Source organism: Pseudochaenichthys georgianus, chromosome 15, assembly GCF_902827115.2.
Source record: "Pseudochaenichthys georgianus chromosome 15, fPseGeo1.2, whole genome shotgun sequence".
In the NCBI taxonomy this organism is placed as follows: Eukaryota; Metazoa; Chordata; class Actinopteri; order Perciformes; family Channichthyidae; genus Pseudochaenichthys; species Pseudochaenichthys georgianus.
Window position 1 is genome coordinate 7,779,939 of NC_047517.1, and position 18,208 is coordinate 7,798,146.

The following is an 18,208-nucleotide window of genomic DNA, read 5'->3' on the forward strand; positions in this document are numbered from 1 at the left end:
TACGTCACTGTGTTTTCTCCTCTATATCCCCGGCTGCAGGGCCATGTTTACTCTCTGGGCTCCACGCTCCCTGCCGCTCTGAACTTTGTCATCGAGCCAGAGCTGGAGGCGGAGCTGGGGGAAGAGATTCAGAGGCTGCTGGAGCAGATGCAGGAGGAGAAGCCGGAGGACAGGCCTCTCCTGCAAGTATAACAAACCCTGCTGACTGTTCTTAACTGCCATAATGCTGTATAGAAAGGTGTGGAAATGTGTGTGGAATAACCAGAGATCTCTCTTGAACTATTTTGTTGTCATGGTAACAAGAAAAAGAGGAATGAATTTTATGAAATATAATCGTTACAAGTGTTTAGTTGTACTGTTGGCTTCTCACAAACAGCCTTTTGTTAAGAATCTTGTTGTTTTTTACAGGTCCTTAACATGTCCTAAACACGCTTAGTTCAGTTATCAGAGGTTGCTTTTCTCAGTTAAAGCAGAAACGGGAAGCTCTTCAACTCCCGAGCATTTCAAATTGGGTTAGTGGTTGGTGTCGCTGTCAGGACGCTTTCTGTTTTTGAATTTGAACAACCTTCTGTTTCCAATCAAACTGCGCAACGGAGACGTTGACACTGTAGAGGCTTCTCAATACTCAAATTTCCCCTCCTCGACTCCTCGGTCCTCCGGTAGTGACCAGGAAATGAATTTCAGCGCGCCATTTTGAAGGACGTCTCATTTCTCTAAATGCACACCGAGGATCGAGTGTCGAGGAGGCTCTCTGGAGGAGCTCTAACCGAGGATACACTGATGGTTCCTCCACGGATGCATTTCCGGGAACGGTGGAGGCGTGACGCACGGCCGGACTTATCTCAGCCAATGACAGCTCTGCAAGTGGAGTAAGTACAAGTGGAGCTGTGCACATAAAAGCTGTCTTACCTAAGACAGTCCTTGCTTAACAAAGCTTTATAGATAAACGTGTACCAGTGACTGAGCCTCCGTACAGAGAGTGATGGCAAACCTGCCTTGGCATACAGGGTACAGTGATGAGTAAGTGCGTTACAATTTGTGACAAATCTCAGTGCGCTGTGATAGGCGGCATCTAACTTGTTCAGGCAATTGGCAGGTGCATTCATATAGACCAGATCACCGTATCCAGCAGAGGTCAAAAGGTCACAGAGACTAGCCTTTTCCTGGCCTCAAGCGAGAAACAGGACTTGTTCCTGAAAAAGAACCCTAGCCTAACCCTCAGTTTTTTAAGCAGGTTATTGACATGAAGTTTAAAAGTGAGACAATCATCAAGCCAGATACCCAGGTATTTGTAACAGGTAAAGATAAAATTGTATTAATTCCAATCCCTAAACATTCCCTAATAAATCATGTCAGAACATTGGTGAAGTAATAGTTTGTCTTGAGCCTTAATAGGTTCTACTTCTACAACCAACAATTCACCAGGAATTGATAAATGAATCAATAAAGATTCATATTGACAAGAGGAACCAATAATGGAATCAATAATTAAAATCTTATACATTTGCATTCCTGGTAATCAGGATTGTTTTTGCCCTCAGTTGAAACACTCTACCTGTCAATGTGCAGGTGTGCAGGGGCTGGGACTCCTCTCTGTGGGCGGAGCACATGGAAGGTGATGGAGACGGCGCCACCTTGGCAGATGAGTTGGACTGCAGGTCCCCGGTGCGGAGGAGGGTCCATCAGAGGCTGAACAGGGGGAGGGGGGCTCTGAACCGCTCCTGCTCGGTCCCAGACTCCAACAACCCCCTCTGTCTCTCCCCTCCAACTCACGGAGATATCAGCGTACCCGTATCCGACCTCACAGAGATCGGAACGGATGAACACTCGAGCTGCGAGTCCATGTGGAGCAACAGAGTGCCGAGACTGGACCGGGGCATGTCCTGTGAGTCGTACCCCCGCAGCTACACCGAGGATTATAGGGAGGAGTGCAGAGGGAGCGAGGACGCTGCAGAGACATTCTGCAGCGGGGAGACAAAGGTCCAGGGGGGCAGTGATTGTGATTCTGAGGACTGCACCCAGGATTCAGCGTCTTCCTGTACTTCCTGTCAGGAGCTGGACATGGAGCAGGACTCTTCTGAGGACCAGAGCTCGTTCAACCACACCCTCTACATTCCCAACAACTCCATGACCAAAAGCATGCTGTGCCTCAATGAAGAGTCCCAGGATGAGGAGAGACAGTGCCTGCTGGTTCTCAGACCACGTGGGCAGATGTTGTCTGCACTCTTGTCTTGTGATTTAATACAGTGGTGCAGAAATTAGTCCTAGAACCCTAGACATGTATGTACTGCACAGCTCTGCAAAACGTCTGTCTGTAAATAAGTGTAGCCGCGAAAGAGAAACATAAAAACACTCAGCAGTCTTTAAGGTGGTGGTCAAACTCAGTTCAGAAATGGGAAAAGTATTTTTTATAAAGGTGTCTTTGTTAAAATTCCATAAGTAGTAGCTTGAGTTTAGCTAAATAAAAAGCTGTTAGCCCATGTTTGGAGTCCTTTGTCATCATGTGACCTAAATACAAAAGTGTGGTTATGTGCTAACAGATGGCCACACTGTTGAATAAGGCGTAGGTGAGCCTATTAAGTCCCTCAGGGCTGGGAAATATATCAACACTAAACTGATGAAGATAAATAAGGCTTATTATCACTTAGATTTTCGATAACTTGATATCATAAAAGTGTGTCTTTTCCTGGTTTTAAAGCTCTATTACAATGGATGCATATACTTTTTAAATGTGTTTTTATGTGATTGTAGTATTTATTACATGTACAGCACTTTGGCCCGACCAAAAATCGCTTTTAAATATGCTTTATAAATATGCTTTATAAATATGCTTTATAAATAAACTTTGATTTGATTTGTCAAGGTCAAGACGGACATTCAACCAATTGTTTTAACTTCCAAAATGTAACTATTCCCTTTGTCATAGTCACCTGGAAGAAAACTATTTATAACATGGGTTGGTGTTTCACTGCAGCCCCTTGTGGCCAAAACATGCATTACACCATGGCAACACCTTTCTTATTGTTTCCACAGGTGAACAAAAGCAACCTTTTGAGGGAATCTCCGATAACATTGGCAAACACCTCAATTTAATCTGTTCTTAAGTCATAAACACAGTAGATAAATCAATTAAGATCAGAATCAGACTTAGAAAATGTATCACCAGGTTATTTTTCTCAATTGCCTTTTAGAAAAACTTCCATAAGACAAATCACTGTTGAAGAGAACTCAGAAAAATGAATTTGGAGTTACAGTTACAATAAGGCACATTTAGGGATCAGCTCCAAAGCCTGTCCCTTAATCTCCTTTGAAACTGTTCTGTATTCTCTCTCCAGTGGATCTCTCTGAGGGAGCTTCTGACTCGATGAGGACGGCGGTTGACCGTTAACGAGTTCTGGGCTCTCTGTTTCTCCTGCCTCTCCTCTCTGCAGACCTACATCGATTTTCCAGGTGATTAAATCATTTCATGCATGAAATCAGTACCTAATATTAACTACTCCTTTTAGAACAATTTAGAACTCACATATAAAGTAAGAGCACACATCCTTTTACATATGTCTCTAAAGGGCTCTCAACCCCAGCTCATTAACGCTCGCAATTCATCTGGAAACCTCTAGCGATAAATAGAAAATGACTTCCTAATTCCAACTAGGAACCTTGTGCAATTTCTTGAAGTTGCATAGGAGTGTCAAAATTGTCAGACTTTATGACAATGAATCAGAAATCATGTTGTGTTAAAATAATAAGTAAGTAAGTAAAAATACATCTGATTTCTCTAGTCATGCATTTTTGATTACAACATAACACGTGTATTGGTTTTGTGTTTAATATTGTGAACACGTTAAAAATGTTTTAATCGTTGACAACACTAGTATCTACTGTATTTATTTCTGTACAAGTGTTCAATTTTCTTCCGTTCATCATGTGCAAGGCTTAAATTGTGTTGGCAATGTCTGTTCTGATTTCTCTCTTTTCCATTAGCCTACAGTATCTATGCCTGGACACGATGCACGTGGGCTGTGAGGGAGAAGTACTTTTCTTGAGACCTAAAAACTTTTACCAGCCACTCAATAGATTGCCATTGTTATTTTTGGCTGGTGCGTGCAACATACAGTACCAGCCACTTGCATGATTTACCAGCATGTGGCTGGTAAATGGTGTTAATGGTAGATATCTCTTTTGGAACAGGTCATGTTTTAATATCACCAGTTCAGTATATTTCAGATAATATTGCAGCAATAGTTTTTTAGTTGCAAATGGCACAGAACAAATGTTTACTTTTAAGTACTTTTTACACAGATTCCCTGCGGGGGATTAATAAAGTATTTGTGATACTGATTTCTGATTCTGAAGTGTTTTGCTTATAAGTTGTTTGCATTTAGCTAAAGTGTGATGTTTGTCCTCATATTGCATTGCAATAGCCTGTTTAAAGTGATCATATAACAAACAACTAATCAGTACTGATACTGTATGCTAATAGATATAGGAGTAATAACACAGTAAATGCTTTGCATTTCTTAGATATAGCTGTGCAGTATTCTTAACAGACTGGATAGCAGCAGACAATAGGCTTATTACAACCAGAAGAGACATGAGACTTTTATTTTTTTAGAGATTTGAGACTTGACTTGGACTCGTGACCAAAGACTTGAGACTTGATCAAGTCTCACCCCACAAAGACTTGAGACTTGACATGGACTTGCAAAAAAAGACTTGTGAACATCTCTGGACAGTGTTTCACAATGGCGCTGCATTCTCCGCTTTGAGGATGAGCAAGAAGCAGCATACAGCTAAGCTGCGACTTCTCCTCATCCACGTGACCGAGGAAATCGATCCAAAGAGCCCTTCGGTAGACACGGGGTGTTGGTGTCAGATGTGTTGCCAGGCTCTATTCGATGGGGGGCACGCCGGGATATGAGGTCTCCGTGCGGCCCTGCACCCTCAGAATACCTACCTTTCCTGCCACCGGAGCTCTCGCTTTCAGTGGCTGTTGCCAAGACGCCTACATACACTGCCAGATATCTGGCAACGGGGGCGAGACGAAAGCCGGTTGCGCCGGGCGGGCCGGACCGTAAACGGCTTACCGGCTTCGGCGGCAGTGGTAGTCCGACACGTTCCGCCGCCGTGGCCATCACCAGCGGGAAGTCCTGGCAGGCAGACATGTCAATCAATCAATGTTTATTTATATAGCCCAATATCACAAATGTTACATTTGTCTCAGTGGTCTTCACAGTGTGTACAGAATATCAGTATGACAATACGACACCCTCTGTCCTTAGACCCTCACATCGTACAAGGAAAAACTTCCAAAGAAAACCCAGTTTAAAGGGAAAAATGGGAGAAACCTCGGGGAGAGCAACAGAGGAGGGATCCCTCTCCCAGGACGGACAGACGTGCAATAGATGCCGTGTGTAAATTGAAAAGATAATACATTTGCAACATAGGTAGTCCAAATGTTTGGAAATGCATGTGTGTATAATAGGAAGATGAATCCACGAGGATATCCATCCAGGACCTATGATCCAGGACCACAGCCACGACTCAAGATCCAGCGCTCGCGATCCAGGACACAGGACCGCAGGATCATCCATGACTCCGGATCCCAGCGTATATAGACACCAAAAAGAAAGACATTTGGGGAAGCTGGGTTAATCGGAACATGAGTGTACACGGGTATAGACAGAGAGAAGGAAGAAGTAAGATGTCCCCCGACAAACTAAGCCTATATCAGCAAAACTAGGGGCTGAATCTAATCAGCCCTAACTATAAGCTTTATCAAAAAGGAAGGTCTTAAGCGCACTCTTAAAAACGGATAGGGTGTCTGCCGCCCGAACACAAACTGGAAGCTGATTCCACAAATGTGGAGCTTGATAAGAAAAGGCTCTGGCTCCCATTGTACTTTTAAAGATTCTAGGAACAACCAACAACCCTGCATTCTTGGAACGCAATGCCCTAGTAGGACAGTAGGGTATAATGAGTTCTTTAAGGTAAGATGGCGCCTGCCCATTAAGGGCTTTGTAGGCGAGAAGAAGAATTTTAAATTCTATCCTGTGTTCTATAGGGAGCCAGTGTAAGGCAGCCAGAACAGGAGTAATGTGGTCCCTTTTCCTAACTCTGGTTAGTACACGAGCCGCAGCATTTTGAATCAGCTGAAGCGACTTGATTGACTTCTTGGTACTCCCTGATAATAAAGAGTTACAATAATCCAGCCTAGAAGTAACAAATGCATGGACTAGTTTCTCTGCATCGTTTTGAGGCAAGATATGCCTGATTTTTGCAATGTTACGTCGATGGAAGTAGGCGGTCCTTGAAATTGATTTTATGTGGGCGTTAAAGGATAAATCCTGATCAAATATAACACCAAGATTCCTTACAGTCTCACTGGAGGCCAAATTAATGCCATCCATAGTTAGTATGTCTTTAGATAATTTGTTTCGTAGATTCTTCGGGCCAAGTACAATAACTTCAGTTTTGGTCGTGTTTAACATCAAAAAGTTTAAGGTCATCCACGTTTTTAAGTCCTTAAGGCAAGTGTGACATGTGCGGTGGACTTCCGCGGATTCCGGACCCGGAAGTGTCAGACACCTATGAGGCGAAGTCATCTTCTTCCTCCTCAGCAAACGCTGAGATAGCGAACGTTGGTGGCGTCGCCTCGGCCATCTCCTGGTCTCCCACGTCCACCACCTCGAGCTCGTCTTCGGCGTGGTCTGGTCCCAGGCACAACAGAGCTGGTGGGGATCGGCGCCCGCTATTAAGCCGGGCATGAGAAACAGGCCCGGGTTTCCTGCAGTGGCGACTCCATTTGCTTGCCTGGAGGTAAGATACTTTACTTGTTTCAAATGCTTTTCTCAGGTGTTGTCCTGCTTGCTGAAGAGAAAAGGATGACTTATATACAGATGTAGCACTCCAGATAGGACTCACATGGGTGTGTCCCAGTCAAAAGCCCAGCGGATGCCAGTGGCTGGGGGTGTTGCCAAATTGCTAGAGGGCGTTGCCCAATTTCCCCATTTGTTCAATTACAGGATTTAACCATGAGATGGCGCTTCATTCACAAAATACACAAAGACAGCTGGGTGTTGTAGAAACATCAATATTTTAGATCAAATAAAGTATATAGTTTGCTTTATGCAGTATATTTCTTGTAATATTGTTGGGGTGTTTTTACACAGTACAGTAGATTGAAGTAAATCAACTTATACATTAAGATAAGATAAGATGGACCTTTATTAATCCCGTGGGGAAATTCAGTAGTTCAAACAGCAACAGGGTGAGAGTGAAAAACAGGACAGCACAGATTCACACAGATTAATAAAATCAAAAATAAGTTGAGCGATAAAAATAATAATAATGAGAACATATGAAATAAGAAATGAATAAAACTGAAATGTAATTAACATATCATATATTACAATGTATTGTATTATTAAGTAATATCATACATTAACCCCATTATAGCAGATGCCACATTGAATGGATGAACACATTTATGCATCAATAATTACAACAGAGTATTTCAACAGAGTATTTCTAAATACAAGTTGTAAAAATACTTATATATGTATTTAATATTAACCCTTTGGAGTCGACCGTCACGCCGGCGTGATCAGATCACATGACCTGTTCAAGCCGGTGCCGCATAAAAACAACAGTCCGGACAACATTGGCGTGTGTTTCTGTCGAAAGTGCTGGCTTTAAACTACTGTATATCCCAGTCTTTGTTTCATGCAAAAAGACCCAGTAAACACGGAGATACGATGATATAAAAGTTAATACATTTCAAAAGTATGAAAAATGGAAGCACATATTTTAATATCTTCGCCGAATTTGATCATTTTACGAAACGGGAAATACTGGAAACTGTAGATCCTGCTCAACAGGATGTATATGTGTATTTCTGTCGAAAGTACTGGCTTGAAACTATATGCCAGTCTTTGTTTCATGCAAAAATACCCAATAAACACGGACATACGATGATATAAAGTTAATACAGATATATTTCAGAAGTATGAATAATGGAAGCACATATTTTAATATCTTCGCCGTATTTTATCATTTTTAGGCTAAACTTATATGCACATATATGCACATATAGGCTAAACTTATATGCACATATAGGTTGCACATATATGTTTCACATATATGTAAAACATATATGTGCATATAAGTTTCACATATATGTGCATATAAGTTTAGCCTATATGTGCATATATGTTTATTTACACCTATGTTCAAGGTTTATACTTACATACTACTTACATAAAAAAATACAACACACAAAATGTATAAGTCATTAACATACATTTATTGTCAATAAATGTCAATTATTTAGTCTGCTTTTGGCGAGCCCTGAGCTCTGTCAGCTTGTTGTTGATGGCTGTACCCAGCTGGCCCTTCGTTGTGTGTGGCCACTTCTTCATTGTTGCCTCGACAGAGAAAAGAAAAGGACATAATGAGATGACAGTGTAAAAATGCTCCAAGTCTTCTACAGACTCCAAGCATTCCACTCCAAAGTGTTGCCAAACCACCTGGTGTAGTGGACACGAGCTCCCCTGTGAGTTTATTGGCAGATAAAGCCCAAAGCCTTTATTCAAACAGATGATCTATTTTATTAGTGATTTGTTTCATATATCATTACTATTATTTTTGAATTATCTGAAAAGTCAGTGCCTTTACCAAATCTGTCTAAGAAGCTGCTAAATTTACAATTATTAGTTGGAATTAGGTAAAGTTTGGCTTTTCAAAATACTGTTTAAAAAAAAATGACATCACATGAACTTCACTTGTATACAAACAACAGAGATCATCAGCACAGGTTGTTTACCAGAAGAGCAATAACATATGCATTGCAATCAAGAACATTAATTATTAATTAATTAATTAATTAATTAAACTAATTAACATAAACACACACACAGAACAAACGGCTGGTCATTGATTAAGGGTGAAGATGCTGGTTATTTAACACTGCAGAGGAGAACAATTAGTGTCATGGGTTTATTAACGACTACATATTCTATAACACAGAGGACACCACAGAGGAAGCACGCTAGCCCAGAACACGGGTTCTATTAGAAGAGAGCTGTGATCAAGAAGTGAGCCATTGAAAATGTAGTGATCACCCTATAGGTGCTAATCCGTGCAGATACCATTAACGGGTGTCCTCCTCACTTACCTGATGCTGATCCTGATCCTACCACTGATAGCTAATAAATAGTGAAACAGGGATGGTTAAAGTAGTCAACTTGACGCATCTCTATTAACTTTTATTTTCCTTTCTAAATTCATTCGTTTTTACTCACCGATTATGGCCGCCTTTTTCCCTGGGTCCAGGGCTTCCAGCTGCTCCCCATCACCTCGCTTTGGCTTGCCACCTAAAGTCATATTTCATAATTATTATTTTGCAAATGAAAAGTGGGTAATCCTGCTGATCTGCAGCAGCTACTGTTTACATACTAATGGCCCACACTTTAGGCTAGAGTGGTTGTCCAGGGACAAATGACACTCAAGGTTCCTTGGGGGTGTTCCAAATAGACCCATTTGCTTTCCAATCATACACTCTGAGTTATGGGGGTCCTTGAAATGATAAAGTTTGAGAACCACTGGGCTAGAGTCGAGTGTGGGACAATTGTAAAAAAAACATTACTCGTAACAAATTGCAGCAGCGAAAACAGAGAGTAAGAAAATAGTTCAGTTTTTCCATTCTTAGGTGAATCAGTTTAGAAAGAAGAACACATGTGTAAACTGCCTTTCTTTATTAATGATAGGATTGATTTAAAGAGATTTTGAACAGTAGCTTTTTGTTTTTACCGTTGAGGCTGCTCTGAAGCAGGGCTTCAAGGGGAAATGTGCCGAGGAGGAGAGTTCTCATTGCTGTGCCAGAGGTGGTACGCAAAAGACTCCTGACCCCTTCACAATTTCAATCTGAAAAATACATCACATATAAATGTATTAGTAGGCCAATTTATATGTTTTCCCGCCTCCCGCCTTGAGAGCTTATAGATACATTTTTGACTTGTTACTTACTTTGTTGTTATTTCCACCATCACCACCACCATCATCATCGTCATCACCAGGCTGCTTCTTCTGAGGCTCTGCAGCTGCCACAGTCTTTTGAGGCAAGAGAGAAGCAAGATGAATTAAAGGGGGATGCAATTATTTTGTAGTTAGCTTTCTATGACATATGACTAATTTTTCCAAGGTTTTTGTCCATTGATTTGATTTCCATTAGGATATAATACACATGTGAAAGCGGAGGTTCTTGGCCTGTTGTCAATGAACAATTTGGCACTGATGAGATTAGCCCTGGACAAACACACCTGTGTAGACTATTGCCTCCTACAGAGTCACACCATAACATATGCATCCTTAGAACAAGAACAATGTTACTCACCTGCAATTGTTTTGAGGTTGCTGCACACTTGTTAGAGAAGGAAGACAGTATGTTATCATTTCTGAACAATTAAAAATACAAACAGCAGGTGAATTGCCCTAATCAGCCTAACATCATAAAAATCTCCTCCTCTGATTAAGTAACAAGTAAAATAAAGTGATACAAATAAGAGGAACTTACTCTTCCAGCAAGCGAGGCAATGTCCTCCTTCCTTTGAGGAATATCTCGTGTGGGGTTGTACAGAAGTTGCAACTTGGATGCTATTTGCATCTAAGTTGTCACACGGTCCATTGACAGCACATTTACAAAACAGAAAAGTCCTATCCGATTGAATTAAACCAATATTGCAATACAATAATACTTGCGCTTTATTATGAGGTCTTTCAAATGATCATTTTCATTTTTCAGGGCCAAGTTTGCATCCCTCAACTCCTGAATTGTTAGAATATCACCTCCCATCTTCAGAGCAATCTGACTATTTAACATTAGCGTTAAGAAAGCTTACTTAAATATCGGCCACAACATAAGTAACCGGATCAGAGTACATTAAGTACAGTCCGCGGCATATCACTTCATAATGTATCATATATCTCCTTATCTGAGTCAGCTGAGCCGTATCTTACACATACTGGATGCAGAAGTATTATTTTAAGCAACACATTAAGTTGACGAAACACTCGAGACAAATGTAATTAAAGTCAGATCCACTCCAAATGATTTAATATCAGATTATAATATTGATATATGCTGTCTCACTGAAACTTGGTTGAGACATGAAGAATATGTCAGCATAAATGAGGCCACTCCACCCAGCCATGTCAACACTCATATTGCTCGAGGCACGGGCCGAGGAGGTGGAGTTGCAGCAATCTTTGACTCAAGTTTACTTATCAATACTAAACCAAACTGTAATTATACCTCTTTTGAAAGCCTCGTTTTTAGTCTTACGCATCCGACCTGGAAAACTTTGCAGCCAATCTTATTTGTTACAGTGTATCGTGCACCAGGTCCTTATTCAGAATTCTTATCAGAATTCTCTGAGTTTTTATCAACTTTGGTTCTTAAAACAGACAAAGTAATTATCGTAGGTGACTTTAATATTCATGTTGACGATGATAAAAATAGCCTTACTGTTGCATTTAACTCTATATTAGATTCTGTTGGTTTCTGTCAGAGTGTAAATAAACCAACCCACTGTTATAATCACACTCTCGACCTTGTTCTGACTTATGGTATTGAAATTGAGCAACTATTAGTCGAACCGCATAATCCTGCTTTATCCGACCATTTCTTAGTAACTTTTGAAGTACTGTTACTAGACTACAAAGCATTAGTCAAAAGCTCTTGCAGCAGAAACCTATCTGTTAGTGCTATAGCCACATTTAAGGAAGAGATTCAACCAATACTTAACTCGATAGCATGTCTGCATGTAGGGGAGGAAACTTATACAAAATGTACACCACCCCAAATTGATCATGTTGTTGATAGTGCTATAGATGCGCTGCGAATAAAATTAGATTCTGTTGCTCCTTTGAAAAAGAAGAAAATAAAACAACATAGATTAGCTCCATGGCATAATGCCGAAACCCGAAAAATAAAGCAAAAGTCTAGACAACTTGAAAGGATATGGCGTTCCACTAAACTTGAAGAATCTCGTTTAATTTGGCATATTACTCTCAATGAATATAAGAAAGCACTGCGTAAAGCGAGAGCAGCCTACTACTCTTCATTAATAGATGAGAATAAGAATAATGCAAGATTTCTTTTCAGCACTGTAGCCAGGCTGACAGAGAGCCACAGCTCGATTGAGCCTTCTATTCCCTTAGCACTCAGTAGTAATGATTTTATGTGCTTTTTTAACGATAAAATTGTTACTCTTAGAAACAAAATTAATGACCTCTTGCCTTCGACCAGTATAGTGTTATCAACAGCTCCCGGAATCGTACGTTCTAATATTACACTAGATAGTAAACTAGAATGCTTTTCAGCCATTAACCTTGAACAATTACATTCAATGATTCTCTCTTCTAAACCATCAACGTGTATGTTAGACCCAATTCCAACTAAGCTGTTGAAGGAAGTTTTTCCATTAATTAGCACTTCTTTATTAAATATTATGAATATGTCTTTATTATCAGGCTACGTTCCACAATCATTCAAAGTAGCAGTGATAAAACCGCTTCTTAAAAAGCACAACCTCGATCCAGAGGTTTTAGCCAACTATAGACCTATTTCTAATCTTCCGTTCCTCTCAAAAATTCTTGAGAAAGCGGTCGCAAAACAGTTGTGTGATTACTTAAAAAACAATGATTTATTTGAAGATTTTCAGTCTGGCTTTAGAACACATCATAGCACAGAGACAGCTCTGGTTAAAGTCACAAATGATATTCTAATAGCCTCAGACAAGGGACTTGTCTCTATTCTTGTTTTGCTCGATCTTAGTGCTGCATTTGATACTATTGACCATGATATCCTATTGCAAAGACTAGAGCACTTAGTTGGCATACAGGGAACTGCTTTAGGCTGGTTTAGGTCCTATCTATCTGAACGCTCTCAGTTTGTACGTGTTAACGATGAATCTTCCACGCAAACCAAAGTTAGCCATGGAGTGCCACAGGGCTCAGTGCTCGGACCTATTTTGTTCACATTATATATGCTTCCGTTAGGCAATATTATAAGGAATCATTCTGTAAACTTTCATTGTTATGCGGATGATACTCAACTATATTTATCAATCAAGCCTGATGAAATTAATCATCTAAATAAAATTCAAGACTGCCTTAAGGACTTAAAAACGTGGATGACCTTAAACTTTTTGATGTTAAACACGACCAAAACTGAAGTTATTGTACTTGGCCCGAAGAATCTACGAAACAAATTATCTAAAGACATACTAACTATGGATGGCATTAATTTGGCCTCCAGTGAGACTGTAAGGAATCTTGGTGTTATATTTGATCAGGATTTATCCTTTAACGCCCACATAAAATCAATTTCAAGGACCGCCTACTTCCATCTACGTAACATTGCAAAAATCAGGCATATCTTGCCTCAAAACGATGCAGAGAAACTAGTCCATGCATTTGTTACTTCTAGGCTGGATTATTGTAACTCTTTATTATCAGGGAGTACCAAGAAGTCAATCAAGTCGCTTCAGCTGATTCAAAATGCTGCGGCTCGTGTACTAACCAGAGTTAGGAAAAGGGACCACATTACTCCTGTTCTGGCTGCCTTACACTGGCTCCCTATAGAACACAGGATAGAATTTAAAATTCTTCTTCTCGCCTACAAAGCCCTTAATGGGCAGGCGCCATCTTACCTTAAAGAACTCATTATACCCTACTGTCCTACTAGGGCATTGCGTTCCAAGAATGCAGGGTTGTTGGTTGTTCCTAGAATCTTTAAAAGTACAATGGGAGCCAGAGCCTTTTCTTATCAAGCTCCACATTTGTGGAATCAGCTTCCAGTTTGTGTTCGGGCGGCAGACACCCTATCCGTTTTTAAGAGTGCGCTTAAGACCTTCCTTTTTGATAAAGCTTATAGTTAGGGCTGATTAGATTCAGCCCCTAGTTTTGCTGATATAGGCTTAGTTTGTCGGGGGACATCTTACTTCTTCCTTCTCTCTGTCTATACCCGTGTACACTCATGTTCCGATTAACCCAGCTTCCCCAAATGTCTTTCTTTTTGGTGTCTATATACGCTGGGATCCGGAGTCATGGATGATCCTGCGGTCCTGTGTCCTGGATCGCGAGCGCTGGATCTTGAGTCGTGGCTGTGGTCCTGGATCATAGGTCCTGGATGGATATCCTCGTGGATTCATCTTCCTATTATACACACATGCATTTCCAAACATTTGGACTACCTATGTTGCAAATGTATTATCTTTTCAATTTACACACGGCATCTATTGCACGTCTGTCCGTCCTGGGAGAGGGATCCCTCCTCTGTTGCTCTCCCTGAGGTTTCTCCCATTTCTCCCTTTAAACTGGGTTTTCTTTGGAAGTTTTTCCTTGTACGATGTGAGGGTCTAAGGACAGAGGGTGTCGTATTGTCATACTGATATTCTGTACACACTGTGAAGACCACTGAGACAAATGTAACATTTGTGATATTGGGCTATATAAATAAACATTGATTGATTGATTGATTGATTGACTCGTGTTTTAGACGGGGCAGTGATATCATAAACCTGTTAATGTACGCATTCAAACACTTGTTCTGTTCCCAGCTGTATTCACCTTGCAGGTGCAGCTCTGTGGCTTTGATCCTGGATAAAGTGTTTAAGTCATGGATGTTTAAAGTTTAACTTCTTCATATGTCTAATATTATAGTTAACTTTTCATTCAGGAAGTATGACGCTGCGCTGTCAGTACGCTTCTCCATGTTTGTGATTGGTCGAATGCTCCAAATACCACCCCTTGCATGTGAACGCGCACCTAACTAGATAGGACACGGCTGGCTGAGCGATCCACTTGATAACCAGCGTCGTAGTACAGTTTAGCGAGAGCGCGTATGTTTTGGATTAGGCCAACCGGCTAACTCAAACATATCCAGGTTAGGTTGAACCGGCTTCGTAGTACAGGCCTCTGCTCTACCGAAATCAGTCGGAAGTCGCAAAGTCTCATTTCAAAATAAACGTGGATTTGCGTAAAAAAAAAAAAAAGTTTTCCGGGGTTCAGGTGTTTTGTTTGATTTTAAAATAAACAAAGTCTTGGCTTTCAGAATATGAAACTTTTATTTCCAAAATCACACAATAAATACATGTTTTAAGCTTGTAAAGGGAAGATGACAGCTCTCCCTCGCCACTCTGCTGTTCCGCAGCACCGCCCCCCCTCCCTCCGCTGACATTATGAATGTAAGGCCTGGCAATTGTAGCTTGCTGGTAAAACATGTGTAGCCCCTTGATGCCATGCTAAGACAATCTTAATAATGTTTAAAAGTCACCGTTGAATCTCAATCTCTTCGTTGACATCATCCAGATTATTTAGCAGGAGGTCATTTTCCGCTTTCAAACCATCCAAGTGATCGAATGTCACCACATAAGACCGACCCTTCTTCAAAACTCCAAGCTCTAGATTAAGATGGAAGCGTGTGGCGTAGTGGATTAGTGCCTAGGTGTTGGGATCAGGGGGTCACAGATTCAAACCCCACTGCAGTCAGCATGTCGTTGTGTCCCTGAGACTCTTCACCCCAAATTGCTCCTGTGGGGATTGTCCACAGTATTGAGTATGTAAGTCGTGTTGGATAAAAGTGTGTAACAAGTAACATGTAATAATAAAAAAAGAGATCAATTTTATTGAATTAAAATAAAGTTATTATGTTAATAATGTTTTATTTATTTTTTAAATCGTACATTTGGGAAAACCCGGCGCTCCCGGAGAAAACCCGCTATGCCACGGACAAGTTAATGAACTTTAACCCGTGGTATTTATCTCGTGGCAATTGTAGCTTGCTGGAAGAATATCTAAGCCCCCTGATGTCATGCTAAGACATTTTACTAATGTTTGTTTTTTTTAAATCGTACATTTTGGGAAAAACCCGGCGCTCCCGGAGAAAACCCGCTATGCCACGGACAAGTTAATGAACTTTAACCCGTGGTATTTATCTCGTGGCAATTGTAGCTTGCTGGAAGAATATCCAAGCCCCCTGATGTCATGCTAAGACATTTTACTAATGTTTGTTTTTTTTAAATCGTACATTTTGGGAAAAACCCGGTGCTCCCGGAGAAAACCCGCTATGCCACGGATAAGTTAGTGGCTTTTATCTCCTGGCCTGCTGAGCTCGATTCTCCTGAACCGTTTTCATGTGTTCAAGGAAGTCATTGTCAACGGTGACGATCTTCACATTCAAGCCGTTCATTCGGTCTTGATCTTCTTGGACCCTTTGTCCGAGATCGCCGTTTGGATTCTGATCCGCGGTGTTTTTGGCCTGCTGAGCTCTTTTCTCCCCAAACGTTTTCTTGAATTCAAGGAAGTCATTGTGAACGGTGACGTTGTTCACATTCAAGCTGTTCATTCGGTCCTGATCGCCGTTAGGATTCTGAACCGCTGTGTTTCTTTCCCTCAGTGGCTCATCACACATAGACTGCAGGTCGTTCATCTTTTCCTGCAGAGTTTTGTTCTGAGAACGACCCTTCCTCAAAACACCAATCTCTAGGTTAAGTTCCACGAGATCCTTCCCCATGGCGGCACTATCACACCCCAAGGTCTCGTTGGATGCCTTCAAAGCCTCGTAGTTGATCCTGAGATGCTTTTCCTTGTGAACCTCATTGCTCAAACCCTGGATCTTGTTCATCAAAGCCTCGTTCTTCCTCTTAACGTCCTCTCTCTCAGCTTTCGCCTCCTTGTAAGAGTCCTCGAGCTCCATGAAACGCAGATGCCTTTTCTTGAGCTGCAAAGCTTCTTCTCGCAGGGAGACATGTTCGAGGCTCATGGCGGCTTTTTCTGTCACCATTGCGTTGTAACTTTCCCTAATGGTGTCCTCGTTCTCAAGTTCTTGGCACAACTCGACTTTCTTTTGTTGCAACAATTGGATTTGCTGGAAAATCAACTCTTTTTCTTCCTTCGCAATTTTGTATGACACCTGAAGATCCTCGAAACCCAGAAGCCTCTTTGAAAGCTCAAAGATCTCTTCTTGCAAGTCTTCGCTTTGGCTCCTTTCCTCATATTTCGAACGGTTCATTTCGTCCATCTCAAACTGCACCATGCTTTCATTTTCAAGCTCCCTGGAGAGATCGTCCACTTCCTGCTGCAGAGCCTGGTTCTTCTGTAAAACCGTCTCTATCTCTGCCTTAGACACTTGGAAACGATCCTGAAGTTGCTTTTTCCTTTGTTTGAGACACTCAAGTTCTTCCTCAAGGCCACCATTTACTCTGATGGTTTCCTCTGCGTCACTTCTCAATGCATCGAGCGTTTCCTCTGCAGCAGAATAGCATTGGATCGATGAACGCACCTCTTTAATCTGTGCTTCGAGCTCTCTCCGTCCACGTAGTGCAGCTTCATGCTCGGCTTTGATCGCATCGATGCTATCCAGCTTATCTATCTGGTCAAACATCTGTCCCTCGAGGATCTGTCGTTCATGCTCCAATTCCTTGTTTGTCTGGATTAGTCCCTGGAACATCGCCTCTACGGTAACGTTATTTTCGATCTTCTCACTAAGAACCCTCACTACTTTTTCGAGGTAGGCACACTTGCGCCTCGCGACATGTCCCTCTGCCTTCAGAGCGTCAAACTGCTCCCCCAGCGCTGGAAAGCTGCCTAACTGTTTTTGTGTGGATTGAATTTTCACATGTAGGGTCTTGAGATGTTCTTGAACTTCCCCAAGACTCCTCCTAACTCCAGCGTAGTCACCTCCCAATTCCACTTGTTCCTTATTGCAGGACATGTTTTTTTAAGATGACAATGATACACACACAGTAGCAACTGGTAATACCTAACTGTTTCTTCACGGGGAAAAAACTGAATTTCGTGGTGTGTTGTCAGCGTCGGACTAGTGTCTGCTAAGCCAAGATATGCTGTGGCTTAAAACTCAAACTGGAGTCCTCGCAGGTTCCCATTTGGAACTATCGTTGATGTCACAAAGCACCTCACAGCATCATCATGACGACATCACTTGGAATTTCTGCACAATGCTCACATGTAGAGATGTGGCCATGGCAACAGTGAAGATGCATTCTGGGTAACTTTGCCCAGGCATTCTATTTTTGAAAAAACAACAACAAGATGGCTGACTCCTACTCTCTATTCTAATCAATATTAAGGGAGTTCTTTGTGGAGGATTATGTAGTGAAAATGAACACACCGATGTTCTGAAACTAAT

At 41.4% G+C, this 18,208-nt stretch overlaps 1 protein-coding gene and 1 long non-coding RNA gene across 2 annotated transcripts in view; one reads left to right on the top strand and one right to left on the bottom strand.

Annotated features, from left to right (window-relative positions):
• LOC117459982 (kinase non-catalytic C-lobe domain-containing protein 1) overlaps positions 1-18,208 on the top strand; it is an 82,159-nt gene that overhangs the window by 14,994 nt on the left and 48,957 nt on the right. Inside the window, 5 exon segments of the mRNA XM_034101168.2 lie at positions 40-186; positions 1,570-2,190; positions 3,336-3,450; positions 3,684-3,696; positions 3,982-4,097. Of these exon segments, the coding sequence (XP_033957059.1) occupies positions 40-186; positions 1,570-2,190; positions 3,336-3,450; positions 3,684-3,696; positions 3,982-4,097 (1,012 nt within the window).
• On the bottom strand, positions 8,282-10,860 carry LOC139435225 (uncharacterized). The gene is made up of 4 exons (XR_011644509.1): positions 10,024-10,860; positions 9,808-9,921; positions 9,300-9,371; positions 8,282-8,411 (listed from the first exon to the last, which is right to left on the bottom strand). It is a non-coding gene; the product is annotated as an uncharacterized lncRNA (long non-coding RNA).